General features: G+C 39.5%; 1 protein-coding gene across 2 annotated transcripts in view; it reads right to left on the reverse strand.

The window, feature by feature from the left end:
* chchd3a (coiled-coil-helix-coiled-coil-helix domain containing 3a) overlaps positions 1 to 24,301 on the reverse strand; it is a 305,052-nt gene that overhangs the window by 115,851 nt on the left and 164,900 nt on the right. For both annotated transcript variants that reach the window (XM_020940968.2, XM_020940967.2), the window contains exon 6: positions 4,705 to 4,788. In XM_020940968.2, coding sequence (XP_020796627.2) covers positions 4,705 to 4,788 — 84 coding nt within the window. The remainder of the gene's footprint in view (positions 1 to 4,704; positions 4,789 to 24,301) is intronic.

Raw genomic sequence — 24,301 nt, forward strand, 5'->3', positions numbered from 1 at the left:
TGTAATAGCTGAATACATGCAAGGCAGATAGGTTTAATGTCATGCTGTAGAACATTTAATACAAAGAGATAACATATCCATGGAGACAAGCAAGTGGTGGACCCTCTACCTGAGTTGTAGCACCTTTAAAGTCAAGTAAAAGTATCAATAATGGTGTGAGAACTGTGCATCCCTATAATTACCAGAATCTAAATAACAGCAGAGAGGCACAATGAGCCACACTCTGAGTTTAGACCAATCAGACGAAGCACAGACAGATTTAAGAAGAGAGCTAAACTTGTGAAATCAGTGGTGACCGGGCGTGCTGCGCGAGCCCTCCCAAATGTGAGCACAGCTTGAGTCTCTTAATGAGTGCATTATGAATTAATTGAGCCATTTTGTGAAAACTTTCCCAAGGCTGGAACCAAGCTGGCCCCAGTGTGAGGGACTCTCAGATGTAAAAATAACAATGGCGGGGTGGTACAGAGCAGTTTAGGAGTGACTTAAGGGAAGTATAATTAGTCCAAATGTGAATATAGAGGAGTACTTTTGACTTTTTAAGTGGTGGAGCCTTGGACTTATGGACTCAATTAGATCTTTTATTAAAAAGTTTGAATATAGGCAATCTAAGAAAACTGCCATACAGTCTAATTATGTAAATCTAGAGTAATACATTCCTAATAGGTTCGGTAACGTTTAGGATTGTAGCTATTCTGGAGTTTCAGTTTTCAATATTGTGACGTTTTGAGAATAGTTGACCATTCAAATGATATTTATTATTTTGTTTTCAAGAGTTAATTGCTATGAAAACAGTCCAAACTTTTCATAATTCTGAAAGGTAAGGTTCTGATAGGTAAAAATGGTTAAAGTAAAACTAAAATCAGGACAGCCAATGAATCAGTAAGTTACCAACAATAACTGTAAGTGACAATATTAAATCTTGTTCAAATTTAGTGGCATATTCTTCAAGTATTTAGTATATTTTTTATGTAAACAAAACCAGGTGAAACTTTATTCACAACCTGATTCCTAAGACTACATTCACACTGAAACGAATCCGCGTATCACCATATCATGTACAGGAAACGATCTGCGTCCAGACTCGTCGTTTCTGTGTCCGCAATCCTTCCCTATCCACACAGCTTTGAGCATATTTGTTTACGTTTTACAGAAGCGAAACTGATGCGGTTCAGCTTCTGTCGGACTAAAGGACACAACTCAACGATGGAATATGAGTGTTCGTGTTCTTTCTGTGACAGAGGGGTGTTCTGCTGATGGTGAGTCTGTTCTGTGCTTCTATCACGTTAGAGATGGTTCATGTTAAACTTTTGAGAGATTATACACCTACAGGTCGTACACACAGACCGTATATATGCAGTGTTGGGAGTAACGCGTTATAAAAGTAACGAATTACAGTAATGCATTGCTTTTTGCTGTAACGCAGTAATGTAAGGCATTACAGGGGAAAAAATTGTAATATTTTACTCGGTACAAATGTGAGTAACGCGCGTTACAATGCTTTTTTAACCTGGATCGAAGTGGTGTGTTTTTCTTCATACAAATTCGCTAAAATCACCGCGATATCAGCAGCGGGGAAACACCGGAGACGTGGCCGAGTAGACCTTCAGGTAACCGTGGGGAAAGGACCGACACAGAACTCTATGCTGTTTAGACCTGGCTTAGACCTGGGTCAGTTCTGGTTTAGACCTGGTTTACAGTCGTCCGAAGTGCTGTATGTTTGCAAGTTTTCTCTCCGACAAAACCCACAACGTCGACAAAACGTTCTGCACTGACAAAGGCTCCTGCGCTCGCACCCAAAAGGCAGAGGAAGATGCTCACTATCGCACAAAAAGTTGGACTTCTGGACACGCTGAAGGAAGGTAGAAGTTACGCGCTGTAGCAGAGTCTTACACCGAGTCGGGTCCCTGCAAATAGTTGCTGAAATCAGGGCCGCGAGCCAGCGGAGCACGGTGTCCATAAAGAGCGATCGGGCGACAGCCGCTCTTACCTCCGTGAGGTGCGGAGCAGAGCCGCTCCTTTCTCCTGCGGTCACCTTCGAGCCCGTCCTGACAGTGAGTCCTGTTTTAGTCCTAGTTAAGTTCTGGTTTAGTCCTGGTTTTGTTCTGGTTTAGTTCTGGTTTAGTCCTGTTTTAGTCCTAGTTCAGTTCTGGTTTAGTTCTCCTCTTCAGTCCTGGAATCAGTCCGAGGTTAGTCCTGTTATAGTCCTGGTTCAGTCCTGGTTCAGCTCTGGTTTTAGTCCTGGTTTTAGACCTGGTTTAGACCTGGTTTAGTCCTGGTTCAGTCCATATACGGCGCAAAAGTTCAGCATCTTCGCAGTTATTTTGGTGAGAGTAACTTAAAGTAATGCAATAGTAATGTAATGCCTTACATTTTAAATGCAGTAATATTGTAATGTAACGAATTACTTTGAAATGACAGTAATAAGTAATAAATAACGCATTACGTTTTTAAAGTAACTTGCCCAACAGTGTATATATGAGTGGACATATATTCTAGCCTCTTAGCATTTTGGCGGTGAATTACTTCGGGGCACATAGAACTACATCAGCGTATCGGCGTTTTCAGGCGTCCACACAGTGCCGGATCAGATCTGTACTGAGATGAATTCGCGGGAGCTGGCGGCACCAGATCGTTCCGTCTCTGGAGCCATTTTCCATCGGATTAGTGTGGACGAACACTGCATCCACCACAAAAAGACTCAAATACACACTACTGTGGATGGGGCTCTAGTTAGCAAATATGTTGGAGATGTGTGGAGATATTTTTTAAATATTACATCCAGTCCTTGTATTTGCAGACGTCACTGGTGCTAGACTAGTGCATGTCAATGGTCATAGTTATCCTGCCACTAAAAACAGTCTTACCCAGAACTAAAACCAACCTTGCATTTGAAGGATTTATGTCTGAGCAGCAGCACCGGACTGACATCACCTAGTATGTTACCGGCAAAGTAAAATTCTGCTGCTGCTGAGAAAATAGCCCCTCAACATGTGACAATTCATGCGATGCAAGGTTAATTTTATTTCAAACATTATTCTGATAGACAGATCAGAATAATGACAGATATTTACATTGACCGTTTGGCGTAATAACAGATTTGCTTCGGGTGCTTTGTGGAGTGGGTAAGACTGTTTTTAGTGGCAGGATAACTAGGAAATGAGGCCCTATGTCGAAAATTTCAGACTGTCCCTTTAAGGCACAGGTGTCAAAGATACGGCCCGGGGGCCAGATCCGGCCCTCCAAGACCTTTAATGTGGCCCTTGGCAGATTTTCTACTAAAATATTTTAATTATATTTTCTATTAAAATATTGGTAATTTTCTGCATCACTTAGCATAGCAGTGTCTCCAGCGTCTCTGTACGTGGCCCCTCCCACCAGAGCAGCACAAATGAAGACTTGTCTCTTTCCAAACGCTCTTAAAGGACGATCGTTTTGACTGTTGACCGTGACACCCTCATCAGAAAAATGTCCAAAATGAGAAAAGTGGAGCCGAGTGCAGGATTTTCCAAGAAAAATGGACTTATTCATATTTACATACAAGTTCATGTTAAAACATTGTGTTGAAATTGCATTTTTCTTAAAGTTTCAGGTTGTTCATAATATTATAATATTTAGTAAAAGAAAGAGTTCATCAATTAATAAAGATTTCTGTAATAGATTTGTGTTTCTCTGCACAAATATTTGAACTTATTGTTATTTTTAAGGTATATATGACATGAGTTTTCTGATCCGGCCCCTTTAGGATCAAAGTCGGTTGGATACGGCCCTTGGACCAAAATGAGTTTGACACCCCTGCTTTAAGGTAAAACTAAAATCATGACAGCCAGTGAATCAGTAGAACCAACAATAACAAAAAGTGACAATATTAAATCTTGTTCAAACTTAAGTGGCATATTTAGTTTACTTTGTATGCAAACAAAACCAGGTAAAATGTATTCACAACCTGATTCGTAAGTGACTGGAGCAATAGTCCCAAATGTTTGCAACTTCAACATTTTAGAATCATATTTAGGTGAGGAATATTTGGTTATGTGATTAATTGAGTACATTTAAAAGTAAAACTAATGAATTACTCTCTCCACAGATGAGGGGTATGAGCAATTTCCTAGAATGTCTTGCGAATCCCCAGCAAGACGGCTGCTACCATGACCACAGAGACCAAATAAGTTCACAAATTGTAGACGGCATGTTGGATTTCTGCTTACGTAAAAGCTGGTGGAGACTACTGATGACGTATGTGATCGTTGAAGTGGTGTCCCAGTTCGTAGGGGTTTACTTTTAACCCCTAACCCTTGTTGCTCAGTTTCAAGGGGCAATGGCAAAGGGATAAGGGGAAGGGGTAGTAATTAGAAATGGGATTGGTCCTTAGTCTGGTTTGGTCTCCATGAAAATAAAAAGGTTTAATACCATACTGTGAAAATTTCCAGTAAAAGCAACAACATTTCCACGAAGAATAGCATTTGACGGACCAGAAAAGTTACACAATGCACCTTTAAACTAAAATAATTATATATTTACAATGGGCCAATGTCTCAGAGCACTCTGGTTCTCAACAAAAGACCAAAGCATAAAACCAAAGCATTTTAAATTAAGAAGAGAATCGCAAAGAGAAGTAAAATATGTTATGAACTACCTGTGGTTGTGTACGGACTCTACTTCTCCTTTTCGATTCAAGGTTAAAGTATGTATTCATGTATTTCTTACCCTCTCCTCGAGCCGGGCCACCTGGTCTCTGTAGAAAGCATCTCGTCTTTGTAGATCTGCCTCAACGGCCTCCAGCTGCTTGGCCTGAACATGGGCACACAAAAAAACAACCAACGTTAAAAGAAGGAAAAATAAACCAAAATACTGCACACATGAACACTATGGTGAGGTAAAACTGCACAAAGACTTAATTCATAATGTAGAAATTATTTATTAAGAATGATTCAGGTTTAGTTACTACTTAATTGGTACTAGGAATAGTACAAGATCTCATGCCACAAGACAACGTTCCCACAAGATCCTGCACACATGAGGAAAATGATGTTGTGAGATTTTTTTTCCCAAGTGTTTACATTAGGATTGGACAAAAAAGTGTTACATATTGATGAGTTATATCTCTAACAGTACCAAAAAGCAGGACTAGAATGGAAACAAAAATATTAAATCAATAAATAAGAAAATGTGAGGCCAAAATTGGAAACAGAACAGTGAAATGTAGATATTAGGAATTATGTAATCTTGTCTTGTCTCGTTTTCTTGGACCCAATCTCGTAACTCATCTCGTCTTTTGGAAATTCTTTCGTCTCTCCCTAGTTAATAATCTAACTCCTAATGTCAACTCCTTAATTAAGTAATTAAGCCTAAATCATTCTTATTAAACTACATATACTACATATGCTACACAGCCATACATCGAATAAACACAGAATTTTAACAACAAAATCTACTAGAAAAGTTAGTGATGCACTATGGATAGAGTCTACATTTTGGGTAAAGAACAAGAAAAGATAAATGTTAAAGGTAAATCATGAAATAGGATTGAAGATCACTGGGGATGTAACGATATCCAAATTTCTCTGTAAAATATTTTCACGATATTTATCCAAATATTTTGTGGAGGCTAACCAAACTGAAATTACCGTATTTTTTGGACTATAAATTGCACTTTTTTTTCATGGTTTGGGTGGCCCTGCGACTTATACTCCGGTGCGACTTACATATTAAAATTTTCATCTTGACGACAGCTACGCAGAAGACGAAGCGGCGCTCGGTTTACCTCTGGAGGTCGTGGAGTTGCTCAGAAGTGACACAGAGGATGAAGAATTCAATGGATTTAGTGATTTGGAGTGAGATGGAGAGTTTGGTAAATTTGTTCTGTTGTTTATGTTATAATTATCTGAAGAACTGTTCGTATGTTATGTTAACAGTCTGTTCTCTGTTCTATTGTTTTTACTATAGCTTGCATTTCAAAATAAAATGTCAGTTTTAAATACATTTTCCCCAAAAAGTATGACTTATTAGTCTGGTGCGACTTACATGTTTTTTTGTTTTTTTTTCTTTATTGCGCATTTTTTGGCTGATACAACTTATACTCCGGAGTGACTTATAGTCCACAAAATACGGTAAGCTACTTTTTCCTTTTAAAATGCCTGGACAAGCCTTTGTTTCTGTCATAATCTTAACAATTAAGATTTAAAAGTGCTTTATGACAGTTATTTCTTCATGTAAGCGGCACAGAAACTGAGCAAATGATCACGACCTATGTAGTTCTCTCAGTTTTTTTTTAGCTATATTGCTGCACTATAACTATTAATTTAGAGACACTTGTATTTCAATATACAGTGATGGAATATGATATTATTGTGAGACTTTTGATGATACAATTTCACAAAATTTCAGTTATTGTTACATCCTAAACTACCACCAGAGATTCCATTTTTGTGCGCTTGTGTGTGGTTATTCATATTTTATCCCCAATATCTTGCTTTATTCAGTACCATGTGTATTTTTGTGTAAACTAAGGCATTTTTCAAGGTTTCCCCGTAGACCTTTTATGTCCCTTTGTGTGAAAACAGCTAAACCACTATCAGGTGAAGAGGGTTCCACCAGGCCTACATAAATCTACTCACACTGCCTATCTCTCCTCTCCTCAGCCATGACCTTCACTAAACAAACACCTGACTCTTTTTGTGATAAATACAGATAGGAAACACGAGGCTATAAAAAAGTAGAGACTATTATGTTGTATTGCATAACAACTAGGGATGTAACAATAACCGAAATATCGTGATATCGTATCGTCAGAAGTCTCACAATAATATCATGGGCTGTCACAATATATCGTTTCTTTGCTTAAATACACGGTTTTATAGTAGCAACAGCTTATAAACGTCAGAAACTGCATATCCCATGATTCATTTCAGTGCAGACAACATGAAGAAATATGTTTTTTACTTGAATTCTTGGGATTATGACGGAAATAATTCACACCAAAATCTTGTCAAGGTATTTTAAAAGCAAAAAAGCATCTACAATTATATAAGCCTCTTCAAAATATCGCAACAAATATCGTACCGTGAGATTTGGATATCGTTACATCCCTAATTACAACTACACTGACTAGAAAAAGAAAATGTGTTAACACTTTACAGTACACGCAGTTTAATTAATACATGTATTAACATTGTAAATTAGAAAGTCTATGTTATGTTACCTCATAAAAAAACAAAACAAAAACTAAAATAACCGGAGTTGTGCCTGAGTTCTTCTCTCAAAAAAAAAAACTTTCTGTTGTACCTTGTGACGTCATCAAGTGGTAATACAGGAAGTGCTCCATTGTGATTTTAAACTCTTTACATCTTCACCAGAATCATTTCGTAGCTGTTAACTTGAAAACTACCACTTCATGACGTCACAAGTTGGAACAGAGCATTTTGAGCTTTTGACATGTAGACAGACTAATAATAAAGTGTTACTCAAACATGTGTGAATGAAACAAAACACAACTCCAGGTTTGTTTTTGAGGCGGTAACAACTTGATAATAGGACTAAAAGCTCACAAGTGTTAATATTTGCGTAATATAGGATCTTTCATGAAGTAAGTACATAAGGTAATTCACTGTAAATCATAGAACAACACAAAAAGTCAAAGTTGTGTGTTCTGGTTACAAGTTGTTACGCAGGGCCTTATCTTCTATTCAAATGTCATACAAGTTATAAGGGCTTTCCATTGTACTTAATAAAAGGTTTCTTTCAAAATAAATTTTTAGGAATAACCATAGATCATAATTTAAACTGGAAATCACACATAAATACAATTAGGAACAAACTATCCAAAGTGATCGCAATTATATATAAATATAGATATACCCTAGATAAAAACAGTCTTTTTATTATATATAACTCGCTGGTAATGCCCTACATAACCTACGGTATTGAGATTTGGGGCAATACATATAAGACGAATACAAAGCCAATCTTTACCCTACAAAAAAAGGCAATAAGAGCATCACATTAACAACTTATAACGAACCAACCAATGCGTTATTTATAAACCTTCAAACGCTGAAATTTTATGATTTAGTCTTTACCTTTACACTCTTAAAATCATGTTCAAAGTAAACAACAATCTCCTGTCGAAATCGTTACAGAACATGTTCAAAATCCGAAAGAGTCGATATGAGCTCAGAGGCACGACCATGTTTATTAAAAAGAAAATCAGAACAAACATTATGAAATTTTGTAAATCTGTTAAAGGGGTGGAGCTCTGGAACAACTGTACAGAAAACCTAAAATTGTGCACCACTTTCTTTCACTTCATAAAGAAGTTTAAATGTTTAACTCTGGACAGATACATGAAACATGAGACTTAGTTTGTGCTGTAGAACTTTGTTGTTCTGTTACTGATTAGCTTGTTTCTTCCTGCTGTATTTATGAAGATGAACTGGTGTCAAGATGAAGCTCTGACAAAGGAATAAAGGGTAAAGGCATAATAAGCTTAAGCTTCAGCCTGCACCTTTTCGGTCTGTATATGTTAAATATGACTGTTTATGAATTAATGTCAAAATATACCTGTGACCGAAATAAATAAATAAATGAATGAATGAATGAGGTAGCTACAATGCATGTTACATTTAGAAGGGAAAGTATTGGACATTGTTAAATAAAGAAAACATAAAGGCAAGACAAATGGGGGACCACTGGTTTTGCTTTTGTAACAATGCAACAATGGAAGTTGGGAAATATCGTGATTTTTTAAAACTACAGCAAATTGTATTTAAAGTAAAGATACATACAGGTCGAGACTTTTGACATGTGGCATTTTAAGACATAACATAAACATAAACATAGATTTTTGTGCTACACTTAAAGGCGCACTGTGGAACTTTTTGGTTGAGGATCCATAACCTGTTTGTTTCTATGGACATATCATTGCATTGCCTGGAATATTTCATAGTTTGACATTCAACAGCTCTATTTAAAACCTTTTTCGCACAGGATAAGCACAACCTGGGGACGTCTGGTAAAGCAAAGTCCGTAAATTACTTAAATTACTTATTTTACTGACTTTGACACACAGATTGAAAGAGAAAATAATGCGGAAAGAAAAGAAAGAGACAGAAAAGGAGCTAAATTACAACAACAAACACTGACATGCAGATTCACGCGGGACTAGTATTATCACCGGACGTCTGTGTTTGGCGAAATATAGTAGGCAATTTGCGTCAGAATTTTTTGTTTATAAATTACAGACGTGCCGCATTCGCACGGGATTAAGACCTCAGGCATCCTCCGCAATTATTACAAATCACCAAAGGACCAAAGGTAAAACTAATCCTGTGCGAGTAAGGCTTTACTTTTATTCAATTACAGGTGGTTTTGTAGCTAAAAAATACCTAGAAAATCTCGTTTTCTGATTGAGCGGGGTCGCCTCTCCACAGATCTGACCTGTGACTTGGCTTGGTTTGGTCTCCGTGAAGATAGAAAGGTTTAGTTCCATACTGTGAAACATTCCAGACAATGCAGTAACGACGCTCCACCAGAAAAGTTCCACAATGCACCTTTAAGTTTGAAAACAACCAATGTATTTTTTTAAGCACTTCGAATTGTCATCTTTTCCGTCTTTCACAAAGCTACCCAGTCAGTCAGAGGAGCTGTAAAAATCCGAAACTGGTGAAGAAAATGTATAACGTCAAACGAAAAATGAAATGGGGAAGACATACTTGACTCCTATCAAGTGGAAAGCCGATCCAAACTTACCTTGCATCTCATCTCCTGAAAGAGGGAAGCATTGGAGGAAAACGAGAAAGAAAGAACAGTGAGAGGAGCCAGTGATTCAAGCATGAACTCGTATAAAAGACCATTCGGAAGGAGTTAGTATTTTTTTATGCCGCGCTTCAATATTCACAGTTCGTCTCCAAATGCACACAACCTTAACAATAATATCCAAGCGTTTAGTTGGATAGTTTCTGTGGTTCAAATATCTCCAAAAAATCACTAGTGCTGGTGAACTAGGCCATGTAAAATACCATACAGTTTATCAGGAGTATCAGTATTTGTATAGCATATTTTTAAGTGCTTTTCTCCAAGGTGATACAGAAATAAATATGGTTCTATACATTATTATTTTCCGTATCCCAAAGTAGAGCTGGAAGAGGGTAGAGTATAGCTGAAGGTTGTAATTTAAAGATGCATTATGCTAGACAGGCTGATGCCACCTAGTGCCTCCACTCAATTTCATTTCTCTAAAGCAACTAGGTCAGGAATTGGAATACACTAGAAGGTTTGCAAGAACCCCGGAAGTTGTAGTTGTGGTACAACACAACAGTAAACAAAGCGGGTCGAAATGGATGTAGATGAAGCCGTACATTCTGTGTTGGAAACGATTTGCGAGATCGATAGGAACAAAGAGAATGTTTGGTGAATTTTATCAAGGGGAAAGACGTTATCGCCCTTCTTCCTGCGGGATTTAGCACGTTACATACGTCATGACCCAACAGCGTTTCCACGAAGTGAAACTGGTGGATGAATCAGGCTAGCATTATGCAAGATCTCCATGTAGATGTTATTGTTTTGCCTTGAATGTTCCATAGTATTTCAATTACAGGTGTTTTCATTGCTAAGAAGATACTTTGAAAAACATGCATAGTAACTGTGGGCAAGGCACAAGTATGGTTACTTTAAAATGATCCACAATGCACAGCTGGGAGTAAAAGTAATCCAAGTATGGGATAAAAAATGGTTTGTTATTGGTAAAAATACAATTGATATTAAAAAATAAACCAATATATATCAGGCCGATATTTGCCCTTTTTAGGGTATCTGCTTTCAGCCTTAAATCTCTGATTGAAGCTGGTATTTTGTTTGGGTCAACCAGTTGCCTAAAAAAAAATGCATAAAGCTTCATTTGAACACTTTAGGTGAAGATGACACTGCTCAAAAGATGACTATGCTGTTTTCTTGTAGTAAAAGAGGGTTTTGATGGATCCATTAACTGCTCGTCTCCATGGACATGGGTTTGTTATACTTGTAATGAGAATGGCATTCATCTTGTTCATCTACAAATATGATGCCACCTGGCCAGTGTTGGGAGTAACGTGTTACAAAAGTAACAAATTACTGTAATTCGTTGATTTTTGCTGTAACGCAGTAACGTAAGGCAATACAGGGAAAAAAATGTTAATGTTTCACTCGGTACAAATGTCAGTAACACGTGTTACAATGCATTTTTAACCTGGACTGAAGTGGTGTTTTTTTTTTTCATTAAAATTAAAACAACCGGGATATCAGCAGTGGTGAAACGCCATCATTCCATCCGAGCATCAGGATGGGCCAGGAGGTGCACCAGTGTCTAAGGGGTGGTCCTAGATTCCAAGTCCTAGTCCTGGTTTAGTCCTGGTTTAGTCCTGGTTTAGTCCTGGTTCAGTGCATATATGGAGCAAAAGTTCGGCATCTTTGCTCACTGATTGTTATTTGACGATCAGCGAGTTATTTTGGTGAGAGTACCTTTAAAGTGCTGCAATAGTCGTGTAATATTTTACATTTTAAATGCAGTAATTTTGTAACGTAACAAATTACTTTGAAATGACAGTAACAAGTCATAATAAATAACGCATTACATTTCTGAAGTAACTCACCCAACAGTGCACCAGGCCAAGTTACAGGTCATATCAGTGGAGAGGTGACACCAATCAGGAAGAGTGTTTGTATTTCAAGACATTTTTGAGTAATACAAACACGTACGTATCAGCTAGAAACATTGGCAGACCTTATTGGCCATCACTTTCTCTGAAGTCTAAACAGGCCATGAATCAGCCTTGGAAAAACTCAGCCTATCTCTAATTGAAATGCTGTTTAATATGTAATTTGCCAAGGTTTGGTTGCATACAGAAGAGAGGCTGATTACAATACACACTTTTCATATGCAAACTCCTACGGCCTTAACAATAATATCCATGCATGTATAAACAGATGGCCAAGTCGCTGCTCGGGAGTTTAATATAAAACAACTCCGTATGCTACAGCTGGCCCTTGAAGCATTTCCTTAGGCCCCGAGTCAGTCTGAAGTAAATCTAACATAGGAAATAAGTTGCGTTTTTTGCCCATCCAATCTCAGCTCGCCGATAACCATCTGTGGAGGATACAGACTCTGCTGCTCTGTGCATCGTGATGAGCGGCGTCACTATGGGCTGTCCTTGTGCTGAAGAAGAAGAGGAAGTTTCAAAGTCAAGAGGAAGGCTTCACACTATACTGCACACTATACCGCACGCTATACAAGAACTCAAGCACGAGCAGATTACAGCCAAGAGCCAGAGCCAGAGCCAGACATGTCCCGGTCAGAATAACAATGACTATAGTGTGAAAATGGATTGTTTAAGAGCGATGAGACAGACAATCCCCTGCTCCGTTCAAACGCAGGGAGAGGTCCGCATTTTCCATCTTCAGTTATAGATAATTATTCGTAGCACGTCTCCCAGATGTAGAAGGCAGTCCTATGTCACGTTTTGGTTGGGGTAATTAGAAAAATAGGCATCTGGCTGTGAGCGGGGACGCCTCTCCACAGATCTGACCTGTAACTTGGTCAGGTTTGGTCTCCATGCAGATAGAAAGGTTTAATACCATACTGTGAAACATTCCAGACAAATGACAAACATCTCAATGGAGAAAAGCGTTTCACAGACCCTCCACTCCCCATGGCCAATGCTGATACTGAGTGTTCAGAATTCCATATAGATTTTTACTATTTTCCTTTTATTATGTAATTTAAATTTACTATATATTCATCCAGACCCCTATTTCAGTACAAACTGGATAGAAGAGCAGCGTAGTTACATTTAGTGCTGTGTCCTCTTATGCACTCAAGTGTTCAAATAAAGTTTTATAAGTTTTATGCATATTCTTTAAGCAGCAGGTCAACTCAAACTAAATATCAGCCTCTGCTTTAGACTCCAAGTGCCTATGACAGACTGAACTACTCACTCCACTAAAACACAGTTAAGATTAATATATTTAAGATTTTATACACATTTTAAAACCTTTTTTCTGAATTTTGTTGGAAATCATGCTAGAGCAGAGGTCCCCAACCCCGGGCGTGAACCCTCTCTCCCATACGCTTGTGCACCTCGTGGACAGTGTCCTGTTGTGTGCGCTGTGTGGACTGCACCTCTTCCTGTACAATGCGTGGACCATGTCTTCTCACGTAGGCCACGTGGACAGCACCTCCTCCTGTACACCGTGTGGACCGTGTCTTCCCACATACGCCATGTGGACCGCACCTCCTCCCTTGCGCTGCGTGGACCGTGTCTTCTCAAGTACAGCGTGTGGACCGTACCTCCTCCTGTACACCGTGTGGACCGTGTCTTCCAACATACGCCATGTGGACCGCACCTCCTCCCTTGTGCTGCGTGGACCGTGTCTCTTCTCAAGTACAGCGTGTGGACCGTACCTCCTCCTGTACACCGTGTGGACCGTGTCTTCCCACATACGCCATGTGGACCGCACCTCCTCCCTTGCGCTGCGTGGACCGTGTCTTCTCAAGTACAGCGTGTGGACCGTACCTCCTCCCTTACGCTGCGTGGGCCGAGTCTTCTCCCGTACGCCGTGTGGACTGTGTCTTCACACGTAAACCACGTGGACCAGACCTCATCCCTTGCGCAGCGTGGACCGTGTCTTCTCCCGTACGCCACATGAACCACACCTCCTCCTGTACGCCGTGAGGACCGTGTCTTCTTGCGTACACTGCATGGGCCACACCTCCTCCCTTGTGCTGCGTGGACCGCGCCTCCTCCCTTACCCTGCGTGGACCGTGTCTTCTCACGTACGCTGCATGGGCCGCGCCTCTAAACCAGAACTAAAACCAGGACTAAACCAGGACTAAAATCAGAACTAAACCAGAACTAATCCAGGACTAAAACCAGGACTAAAACTAGGACTAAACCAGGTCGAAACCACTGTAAATAAAACCGGTCCATGGCGCAAAAACGGTTAGGGACCACTGTGCTAGCGCATTCTATAACCATGTACACTGAGGCACAGAAATTATAACTTGACAAATAAAATTATAAGAAACACCTTTATTTTGTTGAAACAGTGTTTAAAATATTGGAAAAAATGTTCTTTGGTGTAAACTGTGTTAGATTATGAGAGAATTCTCCCTAGTGTAAAGTCATTAATACGGATCTCTAAACTAAAATAGAGCTGTAACTTTCTGCATATTTTTCAGCTTTTCTTCGTAAATAGCTTCTTGGTTTGTGTAAAACTATAATTTATATTTTCAATGGGTCTTATTCAACCAGATTAAGTAGAAAATGGAAAATCAAAAGTACAAATATCAGTCTGATATATTGGACCAACTGATTCTCTCGTCCTTCAAAACCAGGTCTATAATTTCTATCATTTTATTAGATTAGTTTCGCTTTCATTTTTAGTCATAAAGGCCTCATTATTGTATAGAAACAAACAGTCCAAACATTTCTCTGATTGGCTGATGCATCTGTCAATCATGTCCATGTGAACTCAGGGAGATAAAACAGGATCTTTGAAAACATCGGAAAAGTTTTGGATAGCAATTTAATATTATACAAAACTCTTTCTTTCTGAAACAAGTCTCAGCCTTGGTATTTCACATCGTACAATTAAACCAAGTTTGAGCAAGTATCTGACATTTAAGTAAAGAAAAGAGGCCCAAAGACTCTGGCTGTCAGTGCAATGAAGCAATTTATATTTGGCTAAACGAGAGAGCAGCTGGCACCAAAGCGGCGAAGACAGTTGTAGTCCTAAATGGTTCAGAATCAGTCAAGTGAAGTGGACTGAACTTTAAAAACACGGAGGAGCGCATCATGTATCATCAACTCATCCAACGGAACAGAGCAATTTTAGCACTGAAATATGAGACGGCGTAAATGTGCCAAATTTCTCTGGCGTTGAGCGAGGAATTTAAAAGAACACAACAAGAACAGACCGTTTTCTGACGAGGAACAAAATGCTTTAAAACCTCAAAAATGTAGAACACTGAACCATTTTGTGAACTTTTAGAATAAAACAATGTCTCTTAAAATAGTGTAATATAAGTCGTTTAATGATCTATGTTATAAAGTTGTTTCCTCATCACAAACAGACCTGGAGTTGTGTTTTGTGACATTTATACTCACAAATAATCCATGTGTCATTCGTTAATTTGTTTTTCAAAATAAAACCAAAAATAAGAAAACAAGAAAATGAAAAAACAACAATTTTCTTCATTATTTGTCTCCAAAACCAAAATGAAAAAACAGGTAACAATTTGTTTTTTTCAGTTTTCGATTTTGTGTTTAAATGAATAATGGGAAAAAAAACAAGTACTGGCCGTTTCCCGTTTACGTAATTTAAACTGCGATGCCGATACTGACTTTTGCACCGCATACGGACTGAACCAGGACTAAACCAGGACTAAACCACGACTAAACCAGGACTGATCCTAGGACTAAAACAGGACTAAACCAGAACTACCAGGACTAACCAGGACTAAACCAGGAAATCCAGGACAGGACTAACCAGAACTGAACAGGACTAAACCACGACTAAACCAGGACTGATCCTAGGACTAAAACAGGACTAAACCAGACTGAACAGGACTAAACCAGGACTAAACAGGAATGATCCAGGACTAAACAGGATTAGGACTAACAAAACAGGACTAAACCAGGACTAAACCAGACTGAACCAGGACTAAACAGACTGGACTAACCAGAACCAGACTAAACCAGGACTAAACCAGGAATGATCCCAGGACTAAAACAGAACTGAACAAGGACTAAACCAGGACTCAACTAGGTCTAAACCAGGACTAAACCAGGACTGATCCTAGGACTAAAATAGGACTAAACCAGAACTGAACCAGGACTAAACCAGGACTAAACCAGGAATGATCCCAGGACTAAAACAGAACTGAACCAGGACTAAACCAGGACTAAACCAGGACTGATCCTAGGACTAAAACAGGACTAAACCAGAACTGGACTGAACCAGGACTAAACCAGGACTAAACCAGGACTAAACCAGGACTGATCCTAGGACTAAAACAGGACTAAACCAGAACTGAACCAGGACTAAACCAGGAATGATCCCAGGACTAAAACAGAACTGAACCAGGACTAAACCACGACTAAACCAGGACTGATCCTAGGACTAAAACAGGACTAAACCAGAACTGAACCAGGACTGAACCAGGACTAAACCAGGACTAAACCAGGAATGATCCCTAGGACTAAAACAGGACTAAACCAGAACTGAACCAGGACTAAACCAGGACTAAACCAGGACTGATCCTAGGACTAAAACAGGACTAAACCAGGACTAAAACAGAACTGAACCAGGACTAAACCAGGAATGATCCCAGGACTAAAACAGAACTGAACCAGGACTAAACCAGGACTAAACCAGGACTGATCCCAGGACTAAAACAGGACTAAACCAGAACTGAACCAGGACTGAATCAGGACTCAACAAGGTCTAAACTAGGTCTAAACCATGACTGATCCCAGGACTACACCAGGTCAAAACCAGGTCTAAACCAGGTCTAAACCAGTCCCAGTCTCAGTCCCGATCACCCGACAATTTACGCAGGTGCACCTCCGGGCCCGTCCTGACTCTCAGTCCTAGTTTAATCCTAGTTTAGACCTGTTTTAGTCCTGTTTTGTCTTGTTTTAGTCCTGGTTTGCAGTTTAAGCCACGTAAACAGGAAACAGTCCCATTATTTGTTTTTTTTTCCATTATTCATTTAAACACAAAATCAAAAACTGAAAAAACAAATTGTTATCTGTTTTTTCATTTTGGTTTTGGAGACAAATAATGAAAAAAAAAAAGTTTTTTTTTTTTCATTTGCTTATTTCTGGTTTTATTTTGAAAAACAAATGAACGATACACATATTACAAACCCAACATGTTTCGTCTCAGTTCTTCTTTCAAACGGTAAACACTTTGCTCCACTTTGTGATGTCATGTGGTAAAACAAAAAGTGCTCCACTGTGTTTTTAAACTCCATACACCTTCACTAGAATCATTTGGATCATTTCAGCCTGGGAATTGTCAATCTCTACTTAACGAAAGACAAAACGTAGCTGTTTAACTTGAAAACTACAACTTCATGACATCACGAGGTGGAACAGAACATTTTGAGCTTTGTGGATGTAAACAGACGAATATTAAAGAGTTACTCAAACATGTGTGAATAAAACAAAACACAACTCCAGGAAAGTTTTTGAGGAGGTAACAACATTATAACATGACTTAAATCGCACAAGAATCAATTTTGCGTAATATAGGACCTTTAAATTATATTATCCGCTCATTTAAAACTCTTCTCAAAATTAGAAAATGTCAGGGCACAGAAGGTCATAAAACAAAGTCCATCCTCCGCAGTCTACTGTATGGGACGGATACAAAAATAGATTATGACCTTTAAAGGCGGGGCTGATACAATCGAGGCTTCCAGGACAGATTGCAAAACTTTTTTTTCAGAAACTGGATTACACCGAGCGGAGCGCCAAAAACCTGCCTCACTCCAACAACTCAATTTATTGGGAAGAGGAAACAGAGCCCATGGGAGAGGAGAAGGAGGGGAGAGGCGGGAGACGAGATTAATCGCGATCACATTGAAATCGCAATAGTTTTTGAAGTACCATGATTTACTCCACAAACAACAAACTCTCCAGCCAAATTGTGTTTTATTCTGTAGTTTAGATCCGTACCTCCGATTGATTTTATTGAGTTTGCAGCTGATGCGTCGACTTTCTCTGGGGGTGTGATTTTATTATTGACCTTTATGTCAGACCTTTGGTCACTGCATCCAACAGATCAGTGTGTGGATGCAAAACAACTTTCTCCAGCTAAACTCTGACAAGACTGAAGTCATAGTGTTTGGTCCACAGAAACAAAGGGACAGTGTCAGCAGTCACCTCCAGTCTCTCTCTCTAAAACCTTCAAATCAGGCAAGAAATCTAGGGGTAATAATGGACTCAGACTTGAACTTTAACAGTCACATAAAATCAATAACATCTGCAGCCTTTTACCATCTAAAACACATAGCAAAATCAAAGGTTTACTGTCTAAATCAGACTTGGAGAAACTTATCCATGCGTTTGTCTCCAGTAGGTTAGATACTGTAATGGTCTGCTCACTGGTCTCTCCAAACGAGCTGTGAGACAGCTGCAGAACATCCAGAACGCTGCAGCTCGGGTCCTTACTCGAACTAGGAAGTACGAGCACATAAGTCCTGTGCTCAGGTCTCTGCACTGGCTCCTGTGCCTCAGAGAATAGACTTTAAAGCAGCTCTGCTTGTGTACAAGTCTCTCCATGACCGAGCACCAAAGTCCATCTGTGACATGTTAGTGTCATATGAACCATCTCGCACTCTGAGGAGCTCAGGGACCGGCCTCCTGCTGGTGCCCAGAGTCAGAACTAAACAAGGGGAGTCAGCGTTTCAGGTTCATGCAGCTAAAACCTGGAACAGTCTGAACATGTGAGACAGACTCTTCTGTGACGCTGTTTAAATCCAGGCTCAAAACATTTCTGTTTGACTGTGCAAATAACTGAAAGGTTTTCATTCCGCACTCTTCTCTCCAATTTATGTCTCTCTTTTTTTAATTTTAATCTTCATGATTATTTATGTTTTGATTTGTTTTTATTATGATTTTAATGTATTTCTTATTCTGTAAAGCACTTTGAATTACTTTGTGTACGAATTGTGCTATACAAATAAACTTGCCTTGCCTTTATTTACCCAGAACAGTGATGCTCTTATTCAAGGGAGTCCGGGCCCCCACAGGACTAAAGCATTGTTTCTCAAAGACTGGGTTGCGACCCTGCGGTGGGTCACAAGAAATTTTTGGGGGGTTGCCTCTTGTGAAAGAATTTCTGTGTTATTTTAAATATTATGAATCATTTAAAATCATAATCATTTGTGTGTGTGATTAAAGTTATCAACAATTGCGTTTTTGGGTTTTTCCATATGTATATCATATGTTCTAGTACAAGAACTCCTGACTCATTCATCTAATCTACTGAGTCGCCCATGAGAAGACAGCGAAGGGTTTTTCCCCTCATGTGGTTAGCATAAGTTTTTGGGAGAAAACTGACCAAATTGTTTATCACCTGGAGCCTGTAATCAAGTGTGAAATGGGGGGGTGGTTTAGCCTAAAGATTGTTAGCGTGTGATCATTGTAACCATTGTGTGATATAACATAATGTACTGTACTGTTATCTGTGAAATGACTGCAATAAAACCTGCTGTTGGGGAGTAGCTGTCAGAAGAGGGTCAGACAGTGTTCAGACAGCTCTCTCCTTGCGCAAGTAAAAACTAAGCCGTCTCGTTTTGGTGTGTCTTTATTTAATGTAATTTGATGTCTTAGGGTAGAATTCCCTGACACCTCTGCATGTAGGTCTGAAATATACACGCTCTGGAACATACTACAAAAACTCAGACAAGTCTAATTAGAAATGTTGAAATGTCAAGACATGTTTTGTATAATTTCTAATCTTTTTGTAATAATTTTCTTGACTATTTTGTTCTCATATTGCTGGCTCAATTGAATGTTGAAAAGAAAAAGAAATGGGCTACGTTTAATGTCCAAATAGGCGACTTAAGGATCCTTTTATTGTTGGTTCAATTACTGTTTTTAATTGTTTAAAACTTGAGTAATACAAATTGTCAGTCAACAATAAAATATCCTCATTAATGTTCAATAATGGTCAAATCCACCTTTATTTTGTGATTTACAAATAATGTCTGTTGACTTGGGTCGCGAAGGTTTGTGACGTTTAAAATATGGGTCCCCAGAAAAAAAGTTTGGGAAACACTGATCTAAAGTACATGTTTTTAGTGGTCGGGGAAACCAGTGCAAATGGAGGAAACCTACTCGGTCAGAAACTCTTTGATTCAAGTTAGATTTTAATTTGAGCTTTATTTTTAACAGAATCTGACTAGAAAGAGCCCAGACTGCAGGGCTTAATGTTCAATTTGGATTTTTTGTGAAATCCGATTTTTTTGCGAGGTCATTCACATTTCCAATTAAATGTGACTTTTATGTGATCTCCAGTGTGAACTTTAAACGGCCCAAAAGTGTCCAGCATGTGCACTGGAGACACGACGATGCTCAGTGTGTACAGAAGTCACCTAAACATGAATGTGAGCATTGAGCACAGGGCTATTTTAAAGTTGCTGTCGTACCGGAGCCAGAACATGTACAGCTTTGTTTTAAGGAAGTGTTTGAGAAGGAGAAGGACGAGGTTTTTGGCCGTGGTGTTTTGTGGGACAACAGCAGCAACGTGTGAGTGCGGTGGGATTGCGATGTTCTTCACTGCTTCACTGACACGGAGTTCAAACATAATTTTCATATGACGAGAAGAACGTTTGTGTACATTTGTGACGTGTAGGTGGCCGTTCAGACTGAAGTCGCATGTCAACAGCTCGGATATGTATCGGTTTTAGGACCACATATCCAAGTGTCCTGGGTCGTAGTTGAAAAAAATCAGATCTGTGTCGTTCAGACTCTCATTAAAAGATCAGAAACGGGTCACACAGGGGTGAAAAAAATCTGATTTGGGTCACTTCAGGCTGCAGTCTGGACGTTGCCTTAGTGTGAACTGCAACAGGTGAGCTGAGTTGAGCTTTTAAACAAATCTCTCACATGCAACATTACAAGCGAGTTATCATTGGCTGATTTGTCACTCTCAACTGTCTTTTGTTGAAAATCAAACTCCTAAACAGCACCATGAGCGCTCATATTGACCATGGGCTCTTGAAAATGTGTTGTTTAAATCCATTTTCTATTTTTCCTTGAATTTTCAGACTATCTTAAAACTTTTTAGGCATTTGCTAGGGATGTAACAATATCCAAATCTCTCGGCACGATATTTATAGAGATATTTTGAAGAGACTGATATAATTGTAGATGGGACGCTTTTTTGCTTTTAAAATACCTTGACAAGATTTTCGTGTGAATTATTTCCAACATAATCCCAAGAATTCAAGTTAAAAACATATTTCTTCATGTTGTCTGCGCTGAAATGAATCATGGGATATGTAGTTCCTTATGTTTATAAATTTAACTAGGAGTATAACGACATCCAAATCTCTCTTAAAATGCCTTGACAAGACTTAATCCAAAGAACTAAGACTTAAAAGTGCTTAGAACTGTTATTTCTTCTTGTAGTCTACACTGAAATGGAGCAAAGGATCATGGTCTATGTAGTTCTCTTTGGGTTTTTTTCTATTGCTGCACCATAACTCTTAATTTAAGCAAAGAGACTTGTAATTCCATATATTGTGACATTATTTTGAGAACTCTGACGAAACGATATCACGATATTTCAGAGATATATGTAGAATCAATACGTGATCGTTAGTTTGTCAGTTCATACCTCAGGCTTTTTGTCAATTTTTCTGGATGCGTTTAAAATGCAGACTTTAAACTTGCATTAAATTCGGGTCGGTATATTTTTGTATAGAGCAAAATCGCAGCAGCAGATTTAGAGCGGGGCTTCACAAAACTGTTGATTTAACCAAAAGAAAGCTGCAAAATCAAACACGGCTCAATAACAGACAGGCAGATCTACCAATGTAATCACACGGCCTGTCAGAAAAAAACACATCGCAATTAGATGTTTTTCCCAAATCGTTCAGCCCTAAATCAGAAGGAGTGGTACAGGAAAGAGAAGAGGAGGGAAGGAGGAATAAGAGCAGGGAGAAAAGAGGAGGAGGAAGAGAGGAAGAGCAGAGGAGGAGAGAAGGAAGGGACAAAAGGAAGAGAGGAGGGGAGGAGGAGAATAGGTAGAGGAGAGAAGGAGGCGAGGAATAAGAGCCAACTGGAAAAGAGAGGAGGAGCAGAGGAGGAGAGGAGGGGCAAATGAGAAAAGGAGGAGAGGAGGGGAGAAGGAGGAGAGGAAAAAGAGCCAATTAGAAAAGAGAGGAGGAGAAGAGAAGAAAACAAGGAGAGGAGGAGGAAACGAGGAGAGGAGGAGCAAATGAGGAGAGGAGGAAAGGAGAAGAGGAGGAGAGGAAAAAGAACAAATTGGAAAAAAGAAGAGGAGCAAACAAGGGCAGGATGAGAGGAGGAACAAACGAGGAGAGGAGAAGAGGAGGGAAGAAGAGGGAAAAGAACCAACTGGAAAAGAGAAGAGAAGCAAACGAGGAGGAACAAATGAGGAGAGGAGAAGAAGAGGAGCAAACGAGGAGAGGAGAATAGGAGGGAAAGAGGGGGAAAGGAATAAGAACCAATTGGAAAAGAGAAGAGGAGCAAAAAAGGAGAGGAGGAAAGGAGGCGAGAAGGAGGAGAGGAATAAGAACCAATTAGAAAAGAGAGGAGAGGAGGAGTAAACGAGGAGAGGAGAATAGGAGAGGAGAAGGAGGAGAGGAATAAGAGCTGGTGGGAAAGGAGGAGGAGAGGAATAAGAACCAATTGGAAAAGAGAAGAGGAGCAAACAAGGAGAGGAGAAGGGGAGGAACAAACGAGGAGAGGAGGAGCAGAGGAGCAAATGAAGAGAGGAGGAGAGGAGGAACAAACAAGGAGAAGAGGAGGAACAAACGAGGAGAAGAGGAAGAAGAAACGAGGAGAGAAGAGGAGGAACAAATGAGGAGAGGAGGAGCAAACAAAGAGAGGAGGAGAGGAGGAACAAACGAGGAGAGGAGAAGAAAAGGAGCAAACGAGGAGAGGAGGAGAGAAGGAGCAAACGAAGAGAGGAGAATAGGAGGAGCAAACAAGGAGAGGAGGAGCAGAGGAGGAGAGGAGGGGAGAAGGAGGAGAGGAATAAGAGTCAATTAGAAATGAGAGGAGGAGCGGAGGAGTAAACGAGAAGAGGAGGAGCAAACGAGGAGAAAAGATAGGAGGGGAGAAGGAGAGGAATAAGAGCCAATTGGAACAGAGAGGAGGAGCAAACAAGGAGAGGAGAAGGAGGAGAGGAATGAGAGCTGGTGGGAAAGGAGTAGGAGAGAAGAGAGAAGGAGGGGAGGAGGAAACGAGAAGCACAGGGGGAAAAAAAGAAGGAGGAGAGGAGGAGGGGCGCTGGCAGGGGGCTGTGTAGTATGACCAGTGTGTCCAAAGTCAATGTTACGCTCAGAGGTGGAGACTAAAACACAAAAGAGACGCAAACAACAGGCCAGACGCTGATACCAAACACACACACACACACACGGACGCACAAAACCAAAGGAGCAGCAGCTGGACTCACACAGGCCGGACTCACACAGGGGACATAAACACACACTCAAGGGTCACTATAAAGCGCAAGGTTAAAACAGAAATGCGCCCGAGGGATTTCAGAACTGTGTTTATAGGGACACGTAAAGAAGTGTGGAAATTGGTTACATTTATAAGCTGTATTTATGGTTTTTGAATGATACAGCGCACTTATTCAACATAAAATTCACAAAAAATCAAGTACTGCTGGAAATAAGAATCTTATGTCGCTTTTTTTCAATTTATTTTGTATATCCGAGGTGATTTATTAAAAATTATTTGAGCAAATTTCATGTAAAAAGGTTTAAGGTTTCTTTTTTTTTTCTGTGTATCTAAATAGAAAAATGTTAATATATTAATTTAAGCAAAAATCCGTCATTTAGGTGTAGTTTTGTGTCATTATACTTTTTATTTGAGCCAAAATTATATTAATGTTGAAGAAATAATACCAATAAATGTCTATATAAAGCAACAATTATGAGTTGATGTTGATCTAGTTCACTTCAAGAATGTACTTTTTTAGTGCTATTCATTTAAACTTTATTTATGTAGCACATTTAGAAACAGCTTCAGATGAAAACAGTGTTTTATATAAAAGTCAACAAAAACAGAAAAAGAAAATGCAATAAAACACCAAGATATCCTGTGTAGGTAGTATTAGGACCTGTTCTTTTGATGGAATTTTTGATTTTGAGTATTACCTTGAGTTTACGGCCTGTTTACGCTTGCAGGTAAAAATGACAAAATATTTTATCAGAAGTGCCTTTTGTTTAGACAGTAACGGCGTTTTTGTGTGAATCTGAATCTCCAGAGTGGAAAAGCTGAACACGCGCCGCCGTAGTGTTTCCGTCTACACTGCCCAAGACGCAAAACTCTGGTCGGATCTGCTCACGTCGCGTACACGTTTACGTCACATACATCACCACCTAACGTCACCACCGAGCCGCCTGGCATGCATACCCAATCGAATTCCAAACACTTTTGCGTCACCGTATGCACACAGATTTCCTTCCGAAAATGCTCATCTAAAAAAAGGAATAAAACGCCACTTTTGCGTCTTCTCTTCAGACCGTCATCATATAAACGTAGCCTTACATTGTTAGTTC

Source organism: Boleophthalmus pectinirostris, unplaced genomic scaffold, assembly GCF_026225935.1.
Source record: "Boleophthalmus pectinirostris isolate CB_2022bp ecotype Guang Dong unplaced genomic scaffold, ASM2622593v1 HiC_scaffold_18, whole genome shotgun sequence".
Taxonomy (NCBI): Eukaryota; Metazoa; Chordata; class Actinopteri; order Gobiiformes; family Gobiidae; genus Boleophthalmus; species Boleophthalmus pectinirostris.